Raw genomic sequence first — 15,556 nt, forward strand, 5'->3', positions numbered from 1 at the left:
TTTTATGTTGATTTCTAGTGAAATTTGCAGAACCGAATAAAAATGGTAGGTTATATATATGCTCACAGTTTTTAGGTTTAACATAAGAACTCCCTGAAGCTTTGATTTTATGGATTCATTGACATAAGAAGGCCTTCAGACTAGCGATGTCGACAATAACATATTCGGAAACATCACCCGAATATTTACGGGTGACAAGTAATGACGGTGAAAATTGAGGGACATATGAAATGCCCAAGTGAAATTGAAAGCGGAACATTGAAATTAACAATTCTCCTAAGTTAAAAGGGCATCCAATAAAAAGCCAGAAAAAGAAAACAACCTCCTGCTCCTATCTCTTTGGTCCCCATCATTCACAACTTCATAACTTACAGTCATTACTCAAATTGGTCCAAAAGTTGGTTACTGCCAGACAAAATTCAAATGGAGGAACTTGTTCAGCTATCAAACAAATTAAGGAATGTAACTCCACACGATTTTTAACAGTAAAAGAATGACCTCCTTTCTACGGGAATGTGAATGATCCCCCAATTTGGTTCGCACCCGAAGGCGGATTGATTGCCACCCACAGAAGAGAGATGGTTATCGCAATGAGCCCCGACCACACAAAAACAATGGTGGGCGTCCTCCCTCGCCTCCCCATCAACCCTTTCGCAAACGGATACAGATGCGCTAGTACCCAGAAGCTGAAGAACACCCCACCAATTAACTTGCTCCACTGCGGTATCACACTGTATATTGTGCGGCTGAACCCAACTGCTATGGCGATTAAGTTCACCATCATGATTGTTATCGGTGGTAACATGAGAGAGGACCATTTCACAATATAGAGGTCGGCAAATTCATCATCCTCGTCTTCGCCACCTGACTTTGAAGTCAAAGTGAAAGAGATTTCGATCCCTGCAATAACTTTCAGTAGCCCCTGAAGCACAGCAGCAAGGTGCGCACTAGTCCCTCCAATCAACCAAAATTGCTCGTTTCTCCACCACTCCTCTAGCTCGATCCCAGACCATTTAATCTCAAGGATGGCAAGCATGCATAGCGTGAGAGTAATGATCAAAAGATAAGTCAGGAAAGTAACGTTGAGGCTTTGCACAATGAACTGACCAGAGAAGAGGGAAAGCGCCGGGAGGAAGCAGTAGACGATAAGAAAGATGGAGGTAAAAGGGTAGATGCCCACATTGAGGTATGCTATCCTTTGCAGAAGCTTCATTCTTGTGCTGGCTAGGAGGGCATTGTTGCGGGAGAAGAAAATCTCAACTGAGCCAGTAGCCCAGCGCAGAACCTGATGCAACCTATCTGTGAGATTGATAGGAGCAGTTCCACGGAATGCATCTCGCTTGGTCACACAATAAACTGATTTCCATCCTCTGTTATGCATCCTATACCCAGTGACCACATCTTCAGTAACTGATCCGTAAATCCACCCTACGCGCTCTCCCCACTCAGTCTTGTCTTCGTACCAGCACGAAATGACACTGATTGCCTCTGCAACAGTAGAGGCATCAAGAAGCTCACGGGGAATGGTGAGAGCACCAGGTGGGCGTCCATTCTTCACAGCTGGGTGATCTGCTAGAGGACGACCTTGGAACTCTGCCACTGGAATTGAATCAATGAGGAAAGTTGAGTTCCCAAACCTCTTAGGCAGCAGTGACAGATTCATCTCTTCATCATCAGAATCACCCATTCTTAAGGATCGGTTTTCTTCTGGGGTGTTGGCTACTGAGGCATTCTTTCTGCGACGAGAAAAGCAGCAACTGCAACAACCTGGGTGAGTGTCTTTTGACCGAGGTGGGTCGAAACCATACAGGGCAACTCTACGAAAGAGACATCCAGTTCCAACATACACTGGGCCCTGAAGACCATCAAGAGCTCGCATATTGACATCAAAGAAAACAGTGTTGTGATTGGCATATCGGTCTGAAGGGTCGATACCCTCAAATCTCTGAGGGAACTGGACATAACAAAGGCGGTCACCACCACGATCCATCATGAAGCACATGCCCTCCCTCATTGCCTGAGAGTTGTAAATATAATGGTCACAGTCGAGGTTGAGAATGAACGGGCCATTGGACATGATGGCAGAGGCTCGAACGAGGGCATTCATGGCCCCTGCCTTCTTGTTGTGATCATAGCCTGGACGTTTCTCACGTGACACATAAACAAGCATGGGAAGGCGGATATCAACATCAGTGAGGTCGATAAGCCTAGCATCATCATCAGCTCCATGCAGCGGTTCATCACTCGGAGGTTTTAACATCACCTGCATCAGCAGGGCAAATAAATGTTAAGCCTCAAGTTGTCCTACTTGTTATAGTGTGCACATCCAAAATATGTAAGAACAATCTACCATCTGCAGTTAGAACAAAATAATATAGGTTACCGGGGCTAGAGGAATACCTGTATAATACCAGCATGGTCACTCTTAGAATGCTCAGATGAAGCAGTCAACCAAGTCCCTGGCCAGTGGGTTCCATCAGCCATCCATGTTGCCTTGGGAATCTTCACACCCTCCACTGGTTCATCCTCTCTGTTCTCTCTTTGAAGCTTCATGGCCTTGATTTCTTCCCGAGCATGATAAGCATCTGATCGTCGGCGTATAGATTCAGGCAGTCCATTAATCCGAACCTTGAACTCATCATATTCACGTTTTACCCTTCTTCGATCCTTGACAAAGTCAGACAGCACTTTGTTCTTGTATGGATCCCTCTTCAAGTTGAAGTACGATTCAGGATTCCTGGGTTCAATAGCATGTTTACGGCAGAATGGTACCCATATATTAGCAAAACTAGCAGCTTCTGCCATGGCCTCAAAAGTTAAAAGGGCACCTCCATCATCAGAAACATAGCAAGCTAGCTTTTCAACAGGGTAATCAGTAGCTAGAATAGATAAGATGGTGTTTGCAGTGACAAGTGGTGGTTCTTTGTCCGGATCTGCAGTGGACACAAAGATATCTATGCCTGGAAGATCAGATTTGCCAGTGGGGTTGTTGGGGCTAGGTGTTTCAAATTTCTCCTTCAAGACATTAAGATCTGTCGAGCGATTGATTGGGCAGAACTTCGGCAGTTGGTCAAGAAGCCAAGAAAAAGCAAACCATATCTCACAAACTATTGACATTCCCCAGAGCCACATTGCATCAGTATTTGGGTGATTGATCCTCCATGCCAAGAACAGTGCAAGGACAACCATACGAACAAAAATCAGAAGCCTGTGTACACAAAAGCAACAGAGAGCAATTAGTCGCAAGACAATGAAAAGAATGACCTCAAAAGGAATGCCACCAGGCAGATAAACAATAGAATAACCATCCACTTGATGAATACACACTACATATCCTACAATAATCAGTACTCGTCAAAAGTTAGCATTCGTAGCACATTTATAATCCAAACAAGAGGCCATGATTCCATGCAAAATAAATGGTCATGGAGCTATCTATCTATCAGTAGAACTAAACCAAGATGTTGCTCATTAGACAATTAAATTTTGGTGCGGTGACACATAGGTCGAATGCATTCTCCAATCTCAAAAACTAACCATTGATCACAGCATGTGATCACTACCTTGTGCTTATAGTCCTATTATCTTCTAATGGGAACGGAACTGCATATATGTACCTGTGGATCAGATCTTCTTATCACTTAATTTAGAAATGCATCTCAACGAAAGTACAATGTGGCATGGTGATGTTCTCAAGTTTAAAGTTTTGCATATGAGATTGCCATCACAACCTAGTATATCTTAAGGTAATATATGTACCTATATGGGCTTAGAACAGCTGCAGGTATCTTTAATTTCCGTGTGAGTGGCCTCCATGGTTTGTTCAACAATTCTGTTCTATCAACGACTTCGTCTTCTTTATCATTTCCAAAACCTCCCTCCTTGGGCCATATGGCATTGCCATACCCATAAGTTCCCTTTGTTTCAAAGAGCCACCGATTGTGATCAAAATCCCCAGTTTGACTCCTCATTAGCACTGACTTTGTTGACTTCATCAGCGACAATCTCCTCTCATTTTTAGACAACACTTTTGGCAGAGGAAGTGGGAGCGGTGGGCGTGCATTATTATCCGCAGCCACTTCATCCAAATCTGTGATTTTGTACAGTTCCTTGCATCCAGGGCAAATACCACCCCCAGCTTTCACAGCATCCGCATAGCAATCCCGACATATTTTGAAGTCACACTCACAAGGAAGAATATCCTCCCCACGTTCATCGCTCATCACCTTTGCATCACAGCCAGGAATTGCACATGATGAACCTTTAGCACCAGCCATCTGAGGATGGTTTGTTTCAGATTCGATCACCTTGTCCATAAGATGTGCTCGCGTAACGCTATTAAATCCGCCAGTAAAAAGGGAATTAGACACATATTGCTCTTCGACCTTCTGTGAGACGGAGGGATCCATGGGCTGGTTATCCGGGGTTGGTGGTATGTGCACTGTATAGTTCATATAGTCACCACTCCCGAGTTCACTGTCAAGATCATCCCTAGAGTAGCTGATGTAACGACCCGAGGAAGTTCTGCGGCCAAATGTCACTGTCGGAGGGATGGGAGGCTGCTTGTTTGAATCAGGCATATCAGAGTTTGATGATAGATTCGATCGGCTCGCCTTAAACGATCTGGAAGCCATATTCGAACCAGTACCAGTGATTAATCCTCAGTTCCTGTTTTTCACAAAGAAATAGAAATTCAAAACTGCATTAGCACAATTGAAAAGGAAAATAAAATTCAACAGCGGATCCTGTAAATATCATAACCGAAAAGAGAGCAACGCAAAGTAAAAATATGATCCTCTGTCCACAAACATAAACTCGACAACAAATCACGAAACACCCAGTATGGAGTACCAAGTCTACACTAAAAACCAACACCAGATGGAATCGAATCCACATCACATCGAGTGTGTAAAACTAAAACTCATCAGAAATCCATGGACAATTTTTTTTTCCTAAGAAACCAAACCGACCAACAAGAAGAAAAACAAAATAGTTATACATTTTTATTTTTTTTTTGTCAAATGGAGAAAAAAGCGGAGCGTGTCCGAATCTGTAAGAGTAAAAAAGAGAAAGAGCTGAGACAGTGGTCAAACAAAATGCGAGAAGAAAGGAAAGCAAGGTCGAACAAGAAGGAAGGGTTACCTGCGTCGTCTTTATAAGAGAGATCCGAAAGATCTGTTTGGAGGGGGATGAGGATGAAGGTAGCAAAGAGCCTCAGCGAAGCTCTGGCTGGAGGCGAGAGAGAGAAGGGCAAGCGTTCAATTCAAATTTCAAAACAATCTCTCCTTCTTTCTGTCTTTCTCTCTCTGCAACTGTCCGTTGGGTTGCGTTATCTATCAAGGAAAAGGAGAGTAAAGAAGGAGACAGCAGGGTTAGGAGGAGGAGGAGGTGGAGGAGGCAGCGGCAGCAGCATTTGAGAACAAAAGATGGAATGGAAGAAAGAGAAAACAAAACCTCTCTCTGCCTGTCTGAAATGGGTTCAAATGGGTTTGGGAGGGACTTAGTGAGTGAGTCGTGAGCAGGACTAATAGCCCATGATTGTTGGCTTTCCCTTCCCCACTTTTTTATTACTCTTTTTTTTCAAATTTTAAATATTTTTCATAAAAATATAAAAAAATAAAAACACGTCAATGACCCAATACAAACGCGGGGGGGGGGAGGTGCTGTCTCTTTTGACAATCCCCCCTATTGTTTAGGGATTGTAATAATTTGACCCTGTATTTCAAAATTTAGCAAATACCATTCAAGTTAACATATTATTGTCAAGATGCAATTACAAGTACAAGTATTCATATTGTATCATTTTGCACTTCTTTTTTTTTTTAAGAAAAATTCTTTTATTTATTTAACAAACGTCCTAATGTGAGCCTGAGTATCATATTTGTTGTCCATATAACACATACCGTGTCAAAATCTATTCTCTCATTAAAAAAAATTATTATATTCGACTGATTACCAGAATATATAAAATCTTACTCACACCTTGCATCTCGGCTCCATACGCCTCCAATTTTGTGTTGTGAACCTTATAGGTTCGCTTGAGGGATAAAAGTAACCTCAAAGTATAATTAGCATTTTGTTTTATTGATTCACATAATATTACAGTGTTTCGTAAAAAAGAAAAAAATAAACAAAAAAATTCATAATACCCAATGGTATTTTATGGTGGCAATTAAAGAGAATGTTCTGAGTTGGTGGGTATAACTTAGAATTGTGGTGGATTTCCTCCAACTGTGAATTTCTGGATTTATTAATTTATTATTATTCATTTAGAAAGAAAGAATCAGTCATTGGTGTTTAGTTTTAAGGGTTATGGTGGTGTCAAATTAATTGCGTGTGACACTCTTAAGTTTAGTTTAGGCATCTTTCCATTTTTATTATTGATATCTCATTAAGAAAATGGGAAGCCTAAGATTTTGCCATGTATATAAGTTGAAGTTTTGACTCTCTTGGTGTGTGGACGCGGACATGGAGTTGAGTAGTTGTTTGTTTGAGGCCTATGGGTCGAAATTGGACATTGAATACTCAAGATTCTATCAAATATAAGGAAAGGGAATTGTTATTGGTACTTCAAAAATTTTATTCTGCACTCCAAATTTTTTTTAATTAGAAAGAAAAATACACTTGTAAAGAGTGTAGAATGAGATTTTTGAATTGTTATCCAAAGAAAAATGATATAAGGGTATTGATTGAAGAGATAATGATATTGCTTTTATCTCTTTTTTGGTCGGTAATATTACTATTCATGGAGCAACAAAGAAAAGGAAAATAAAAATAAAAATAAAAGGGTATTGATTTGTAGAGATACTGACAGTGAATAATGAGCTGGCTCGGTGTTTTATGCGTGTTCGGTGTTTTGAACAAGAAAAAGGAAGAAGAAAAGCGTGTAAAATTATACTATTACGATTTCCAGTTGTGTTGTTTTCTTACATACATAATCTATTGTCACTCGCTCAGCATTAGCAATAATACCAAATTCCATATAATAATAATAATAATTAAATAAATGAAATGTATTGTCGTGTATAGTCATGAATCGATAATCAGTAGCATCAGCAGGAGTAGTCATGTTCTATATATAAAATAAAACGCAAAAAGCTTAGATCCATCGCTTGGTTAATTATTTATGCGTGATGTGAAATGGAAAATGATAAGGGATTTTTAGGTATCCTATTTGAATTTTTTTTTAATCATTTTTCAAAATATTTTTTAAAACAATTTTCTTTAAAATTCAAAAACTGTATTGATTTGCGATTTGAAAATTTTAAATCTTACGACTTAAACTAGACAAAGATATAAAAAAAAAAGGGTTGCAGAAGAGGGAGAAATAGGAGAAAGAAATAAAGAAAGTAAAAGATAATTGAATGAAAGAAGAGAGAGGATGAGACAAGGTAGAGAGGAAGATGAGGGAGAGAAAGAATCGAAAGAATCGAAAGAATGAAGAAAGTGGATTGGATAAGAGACGAAAAAGGTTAAAAAAAAAGAGAAAAAAGAAAAAAGAGAGATGAATTTGGAATGAGAGGGGATGAGGAAGAGAAAATGAATGAGTTTAAATTTAAAAATTCTAAAATTTCAATTTTTATGTTTTTAGATAATATACTATATTTTTTTAGTTAGTCTTGAATTCAATTTTTGAAAATAGTTATACCAAATAAAATTTTCAAGTCTAAAACTTGAAAATTATTTTTGAATTAAAAAAATTAAATTTAAATAGAGTAGCAAATAGACCCTTAAATACTTGTTTGGTCATTGTCATACTAATTTGTTAACACCTGCCGTGTAATAGAATAGTGCTTCTTTTATATAATAACATAATAAGATAGGATCGTTATGAGAAGAGGACCAAAATCCGATTAATGTTGGGCACGTCTACTCCATGGTTTGTCATTCTTGTTGTTGGCCCCCACCACCATCCTGCCTCCTGCCTCGGCGTAATCATAGAAGGACCGTGACCGCGTGGGCCCCCCGCCCCCGGCCGCCATTCAAGCAAGCACATGCATTCCCACCGTTTTCCCACCCACACTCCTTTCTTTGTTTTGGGAGAGAGTAAAAAGTGGTGAGGGATTCTCCTCTCTTTCTATTTGATTAATTTAGGGGGTGTATTCAATTAGGATTCTCATAGAGTTTCAGGGAATTTAAATTTATAGAATTTGAGAGAGTTTGAGAGAAAAAAAAAAAGAATTCCTAGAGATTTTGAGTGAATTAATTATAACTTCCAGATAATTCACATGAATTGTGAGAAAATTCTTTACATGAATTGTGAGAGAATTCTTTACATGGGGTTAGAGAATTGAAGAGAATTTGATCAACAATTTCCTTCTCTTTAGAAGCCAAATTTTCATCCTACTAATACCAAATTGCAATACCAAGTTCATATGCAATGTTTTCAACTAGCTATCAAAATGAAAGAGGAACCCGATCGATTAGTGTCAAAATAAACTAGCTATCAAAGTTTTTTAAAAAACCCCAACAATTTTATATAAACATAACTACTCAAAGCAAAAAGATTTATCCAGCGTTCAACCATGTTTGAATACTCTCCAGGTTATATTGCTGCTCTCCAGGTGTTTGCATACTCCAATCTGTAAAAACAATTAATTCTCTATTTCTCATCTTTGAATGCTATCATTCACAGCATCTGTCCACATATTTGTAGCTATGCCAGCTCTTCATGCATTATCAATATGTCGTTGTTGCTCTTGAGTTTGATTACCTAGTTCATCATCATTATCTTCATCTTCATATTCATCATCTTCTGGTTCGATTGGAAATTCATCAGAACGACACTCCTTGCGAAGAAAGTTGTGCAACCCTGCACAAGCTAACACTAACTCTGCTTGTGTTTTAATTGGAAATGGAGGTGCAGACTTAAAAATTGTGAAACGAGATTTAAATACACCAAATATCCTCTCCACTACGTTTCTCAAGGAAGCATGTCGAAGATTAAACAATTCATTCGCATTTACGGGGTCACGAACATTACCAGCAAAATCTTGGAGATGATATCGAATACCTCGAAATAGAGCTAAAAAGGACTATAAAAGCGTAACATGATAATAGAGATTACAAGTATAAATGACTATAAAAAGGATTGGGACAACAGATTGACATATTATTAATAGGGATTACGCAACAAGTATAATGACTATAACAACAAACGAGCAGGTCGTTTTTTCCCTTTGTTTCTTAGCTTCAATTAGGGTTTTAAACCTGCTTGGTTTCTGTAGTTAGATTTTTGTTTTATTAACCCTAACATAGAAAGACTTGGCACTGGAAGACTTGGCAGTGGACTAACTATATTATATAAATTTCCACTAATCTAGAAAGAACAACATAAAAATATTCAATTTTCCTTAGCATGACATGGATGATAAAATATTCAAGGTAAATTTTCCTCATGCCTAACCAAAAAATAACCAAAAAAAAAAAAATTGGAGACTGGACAAGTAAGCTTTGAATTTATATTTGTCTGTTGGTTCAGTTTCTGCATATCCCAGATTTGTAAGATATCTAGGGCATATGGGAATTTTCATTGGCCGTAGTTGTTTGGTAAAAGAAACAAATTCGCAGCCTTCACAACAAGGACAAAATGGAAGCAGACGGGGAAGAAGTTGCAGAGATTGTACCTTCGCTTGAACGGAGACTAGAGAGGAGAGAGCAGCATGCTCAAAATCTCTCAAAGTTTCCAGGGTTGAGGTGAGATTTGCCAAGCTCTTTGGTATTTATACATATCACCTTGAAATCCTCCAAAATCCACCAAATCACAAATCCGTTAAAATCCAATTCCTTTTTCAATACACCTAAACTTTTAGAGACTTTCAAAAAGTTATGATTGAATACACCTAAATTTATAGGGAATTGTAAGAAGTCTTTAAGAATCTCAATTGAATACACCAAGATTTTTATAAAATCTTTTAAATTCCTAATTGAATACCCCTGGAATTATTAATTCCCTGAAACTCTCTGAGAATCCTAATTGAATACACCCCCCTTAATATAAAAAGATTCATCCCAACATTCCTCACTTGTCTGATTGTTGCTGAGCAGTTTTTGAATATCAAACAGATCTTTCCGGAAGGTAATTTTAATGTGGCCGATTTACCTCTTTTGCAAATCAATTTTGCTACAACACCTACTACTTAGCTAATTGTCCACTCTTTCTGAGTGTGATTTCCTAATTGTCCACTCTTTTTGAGTGTGATTTCTATGTTATGTATGATCGTGTCTAAGAGCATATCGGTTGAAATATATTAATTTTTATAGAGAAAAAAAAACAAAAAGTAAAATGTGAAAAAAAGGATAGAGAATAACAAGTGAGGGAAAAACGCAGATGGCACGCGAATCGAATGCGAAATGAGCACAGACAGAAAGAAGTGTGGAGAGAATCATACTCCAAAAAAAAAAAAAAACCTTTATTTGGTCTCTTTAGACCATCTCCAACCCTTGGGCTAAAAGCCAATTTTTTTAGCCCGGAAAATTTAGCTTTTAGCCCAGAAACATCTTTTCTGCTCCAACCCTTCTACCATAAAATTTTAGCCCGGAATTATTAAAGAATGAAATTAGCCTAATTTTTTTTCTTAAATCAATTTTTTTTAAATAAATATGTAGATTATTGTAAATTAATTTTATGAACATTTTAATCTAAAAAAATTTAAATTCCGATAAACATTTCGCATTTAGCCCGGGGGAAAGCTGGGGGGTATTTGGCCCAGAAATAGCATTTGGCATTTAGCCTAAAATTTTAGCATGGGTTGGAGAGTGTTTGGGGGGGGTAATTTAGGGGGTAATTTAACTTTTAGCCCAGGGCTGGAGATGGTCTTACCCAACCCAAACCAACCAGTTACCAAACCAAGCTCGTAAAGTTGCATGAATAACGATCTCCTTCATGAAAATAGAAAATTCATTTTATATTGAGAGATGATGCCTTTTCCTTTTCCAAACACGCATTTGAAATTTGAACTTGAGAATTGAGATAGAGACAGAGCATGTCACTATCAACACAGATACTTTGGGCCCAACTCTACATGCCTAAACTCGATTGCGGCCCACCCAATATGAGTGTATAACCAGCCCAATATCCAAACAGGTGCAGCTCACTAGTTAAAGAATAACCAATTCCCACACAATCAACTGCGACTGAAAATTACCACTTAGTACGATGATATTTCTCCACTTGAAAGTGAGGGGTCTTAGGTTTAAATTTTGTGGATAAAGAATTCGATATCAAATTAGGCTGCCTATTATGTGGTTTAACCGAACTCTCCCTTCCCCTTAGTGTAAAAATATCGATGTACTAAAAAAAAAAAAAAAAAAAAAACTGCGACTGAAAATTCTATGCTACTTTGAAGCTGTTAGCCTTTAAGATTTGGTCATTGTTTCTAAACCGGAGATATAAAAGTTAAAAATTCCAAAGTACAGACTACCCTGTGGAGTATTGGGAGAGAGATGTCACCACTACTACTAAGGTCTGGTTTGGTACTGAGGTGATTTTGAAAAAAATGGGTATAAAAAAGAAAACTGGGAGCTTTTTTGTGTTTGATAAACATTCAGCTTCAGCTTTTTTTCACAGTTTTTGGGTGAAAAAAGCCAAAAACAGAGAGCTGCAAAACCCAGCTTTGAAAAACCGGTTTTTTTTCACATCTGTTTTACATAAAAGTTTACCAAACACTATAATACTGTTTTTTTTTTTTTCAAAAGTACTTTTACAAAAAAGTTTACCAAATACTCTACTGCTTTATTTCACAGCTGCTTATCCTCACAGCACAACATAATTAGATTTTTTTCAAAGCACAGCAATACCAAACCAACCCTAAGGCAAGAGCACACCAATGACCGATCCCAACCATGCTAGTTAATACAAATCATATGGTCCTGTTTTTGTTTTGTCAAACAGCCCTTTGCTACAACATATAAATTGGGTAAAGAAGAATCAAATCCATTATATGTATGCAAAGCGCAAGTGTATTTCGTGAAATCAACCATAAATACCTTCTCACTACAGCCAAACCAAAAGAATAAGACCGCACAAGAATACTCTAGAAATTAATTACAGCTGCAAGTGACCTGTGGTTGTAGAGTTGGCACGCTTGCACTCACAAGTGCAGATACTTCTTGACTCTTTCACCACTCGTTGAGATCTCCGAGTGTGAAGCTTGATGTTCACCAACTTACCAGCCATCTGTTGCACAACAAAAAAACCTTAAATCAATAGTTCTAAACTGGAGTTAGGCTTCTTATGTTTGTTTATGCAGCTGGAAGTAATAAATGATATGGGTTTATTGACCAAGATAATCATACCATTCTCCAAACCAAGTCTTCCGGACCCAAGGGCTGGGCTGGACTGGAGTAGAGGAAATGTCTTGAGTACTGGGAATGACAAATAGCATAAATCAGTCCCCATGAAGATTTATGTCTACTCCAACCTTTTGACAAGATAAAGAAACAGTAAAGCATGGCACCTAAAAAGCATGTCTACTACAATGTTTTGACAAAAATATACAAATACAGATAGCAGCAACAACAAAATAATAACATTCACTTCAATTTTTCAGACACATACCTTGGCAAGATTCTGACGCAGTTCCTCTATTTGAGCATGGCTAATGTTTCTAAGATATGTTACAAGCCACCCTGGTCGTACAGCGTCACTAGAAGAAATAAATAAAGCTATCTGCAGGCAAAGATAAAAAGCAGCTGTTGAGAACATTGGGTATAAGGCCAACAATCCAAGTAATCGCCATGACATATGGATTTCGGCAGAAAAAGCTGTGAGCAATTATCTGAAATTTTAGTTATAAATACCTTCCTATAATCTAGTATTCCTTCAAAAGGAAGTTCCAGTTCATCACTAACTATGACTGGTATGCAACCACTAACAATGGCATCAAACAATCTAGCGGAGGATGGAGTGTCACCAGCGGGACTTAAGCAAAAGACAGACCTGACAGAGAAACCAACTCAAATAAATTAACGATGAAACAATGAAATTACATCACAAAGCAGGGCAAGGATCTAAAAAATTTTACTTGCGCATTCCATTCTGAGCTGCTGCCTTTCCTGTCTCTCCTGCTGTCCCTTCCTCTATAGCTACACCATCAGCACCATTTAGTTCTGCTACAAGTTGTGAGCGTATCTTCCCTCCCTGAAAGAAAAACACAGTAAATTAGCTATACCTGTTGAAATACAATTTGTGTGCATACAAATAAGAGTCAGACATTCTTAAGTTGAAAATGGGAAAAAACTTCATCCCACAATGATTCTATGATCCACTGACGATGATATCCATTAACTACAGAAAAGACCTCGCCTCTATATCCTACGCCACGTTCTTTTATCATTTAGACTCGTTATCAATGCACTCAAGCCTAACTCTTCCTTTAGTGTACGAGTCTCTGGTTTAATTAATCCCAAAAGAAATTGTTATATCACTTTTCAGCAGATTCAATTCAAATCAACACATTTTGTAGCCAAAAGAAATACATTTTTTGGTCGTACCCAGTGCACAAGGCTCCCGCTTTACGCAGGGTCTGGGAGAGGTGAATGTCGGCTAGCCTTACCTCCATTTATGGAGAGGCTGAGCCAAAAGAAATACATCAATAAATAAAAAGACTAACAGCATTTCTTTTAAGCCGGCCGCGAAAAAAGAGCAAAGTTGTTCTCTTGGTTCGAGTCTCGGATATGCATCTCGCATCACAAAAATCAACATTGGCAACATAAGGAAGAATTAGATCTTTCTCCAGATAGACTTGTCCAGGTTTGTACCTAATAGTAGAGTAAACTACAGTTAACACAAGCTTGAGCTGAGTAATGATTTTAGTGAACTTAGGACTCAAAAAAGAAATTGAGTGAAATATTGACCAGTTGCCAGTGGAGTCCATATCAGGAAGCAACCAAATTGCATCCTTCATGAGACGGCGAACAGACTTAAAAGACCAGGGATGGTGAACAGGAAGAATGTGATCATGTCCTTGGGATCGGTTCCAGGCAGGCTGATCGGTAACCCACTTGACGACTTCCTTCATACACAAATAACATCAATAACACAAGATGAGCTTAGGTTATGAAAGGAGTTCAAAATACAGTCAAACTTGAAGGGCAAAAGGTTTAAGTTAACTGCGCATTGTATGATGCTAACAATGTGAGATATGTTATGAACTTATGACATGTGTGTGTGTATTTATGATGTGCACTAATTAGCAAGCAATTAAGGGAAACCTTGGAGGGGGTGGCAGTCAGACCCTATAAAGTGCTTTGCATTGCTGCTTCTCCAGTAAGAAGAAGCTGATGGTGGTGAAGAATGGGATGTAGAAGAGGTCTGCCTCCTCCTGCCTATGCACTCTCACTACGCTTTTCAACAGCCTTTCTGACTCCGGAGCTATCAAATCTGCCCACAGCCAGTAATCGATTGAATGCTGCACTAAATACCCCCAGAAATTCAATTCAATTCAATTCAAATCAAATCAAAAAGAGAAAGAAAGAGTTAGTAAAACCTGCTCGATGAGGCGGTGGACGGGGCTGCCATTAGAGGTGAGATTGAAGGTCTCCTTGTAAGAGTTTCGGAAGAGCCAGAGGAGATCGTAGGTGAACTTACTGGGCATGTCGTACACGTAAACCCTAATCGGCAAGCTGAGCGGGTAGTACGGATCGGCGTACAACCTGTGGCTGTCGCTCTGGAAGACCAGATCGTCCAGGTGCGTGAGTTGGGATTGGGTGGGAGTGGTGAGGACGGTGTCATCGCGGGGCTTGGGTGGGCCGGATTTGTGGGCGAGGAGGAAGCGCTCGAGGGAGGCGACGAAGGAGGTTTCGGGTTTGTAAATGGGCTGGTATGGGTGGAGAATGGCGGAGGGGTCGGAGGGGGAGGGGCCGTGGAAGGAGAAGAGTAAGAAGATGAGGGAGAGGGCGAGGAGAGGCAGAAGTAGGAGAAGCACTGGGTATTTGGATCTCGCCATTTGCTTCGCAGGGCACTCTCTACTCTCTCCGCCCTATTATTCTTCTACTAAACTCCTTGTTGTTTTGTTCATCTCCGGGACGATGCGATGCTGCAACTAGACCTGTAAACAGGTAAGATTTATTGGATTTGGGTCCGATTCAATCTGATCTGTTAAGTTAATGGATAATCTGAATCTATCCTGTTAAGCTAACGGGTCATCCGAACTCGACCCATTAAGCTAACGGGTCATCTGTTTCACCCGTTAACAATTGTTATTATTTTTTTTTCATAAAGTTTATTTTTTGTCATTAAGACTTTACTAAAATTACTAAAATATCCTCAACTAACGGATCCTAACAGGTCTAACGGGTTGACCCAAAACGACCCGTTAAGCATCCACCCAAATACAAATATTAACAGATTAGATCGAGTCGGGTTAACGGGTTGGGTCTAAAATGCCAGGCCTAGCTGCAACTCCAAATCAAATTTCCCACTTGTTTATCTACTACACGCTAGAGTCTTCCTTGAACCATAGTTTAGTTGTGTCCTTTAAATAAATTCACAATCACGTGAATCACGTGACGAGAGAAAAATATAAAAGACTTGCTCCGGTAGTCAACAAGGAAG

At 39.0% G+C, this 15,556-nt stretch overlaps 2 protein-coding genes across 3 annotated transcripts; both read right to left on the reverse strand.

Annotated features, from left to right (window-relative positions):
• Positions 1-277: 277 nt before the first annotated feature.
• LOC103417903 (cellulose synthase-like protein D3) lies at positions 278-5,647 on the reverse strand. The gene is made up of 4 exons (XM_008356061.4): positions 5,143-5,647; positions 3,760-4,668; positions 2,401-3,208; positions 278-2,263 (listed from the first exon to the last, which is right to left on the reverse strand). The coding sequence occupies exons 2-4, from the start codon at positions 4,632-4,634 to the stop codon at positions 506-508; spliced, it is 3,441 nt and encodes a 1,146-aa protein (XP_008354283.3). The 5' UTR covers positions 4,635-4,668; positions 5,143-5,647; the 3' UTR covers positions 278-505.
• Positions 5,648-11,914: 6,267 nt separating this feature from the next.
• Positions 11,915-15,060, reverse strand: LOC103444897 (probable arabinosyltransferase ARAD1). 2 transcript variants are annotated; one of them, XR_011580714.1, is made up of 9 exons: positions 14,490-15,060; positions 14,238-14,411; positions 13,858-14,015; positions 13,614-13,761; positions 13,026-13,141; positions 12,802-12,940; positions 12,560-12,670; positions 12,298-12,422; positions 11,915-12,178 (listed from the first exon to the last, which is right to left on the reverse strand). XR_011580714.1 is itself a non-coding variant. In XM_070821270.1 (9 exons), exons 1-9 carry the CDS (start codon positions 14,946-14,948, stop codon positions 12,047-12,049), a joined length of 1,506 nt encoding a protein of 501 aa, XP_070677371.1. In that variant the 5' UTR covers positions 14,949-15,059; the 3' UTR covers positions 11,915-12,046. The 2 variants fall into 2 exon arrangements, 1 of the variants encoding a protein (XP_070677371.1); XM_070821270.1 differs by having other exon boundaries at positions 12,298-12,366; positions 14,490-15,059.
• Positions 15,061-15,556: the final 496 nt, after the last annotated feature.

The sequence above is a fragment of the Malus domestica genome, chromosome 01 (assembly GCF_042453785.1).
Source record: "Malus domestica chromosome 01, GDT2T_hap1".
NCBI lineage: Eukaryota > Viridiplantae > Streptophyta > Magnoliopsida > Rosales > Rosaceae > Malus > Malus domestica.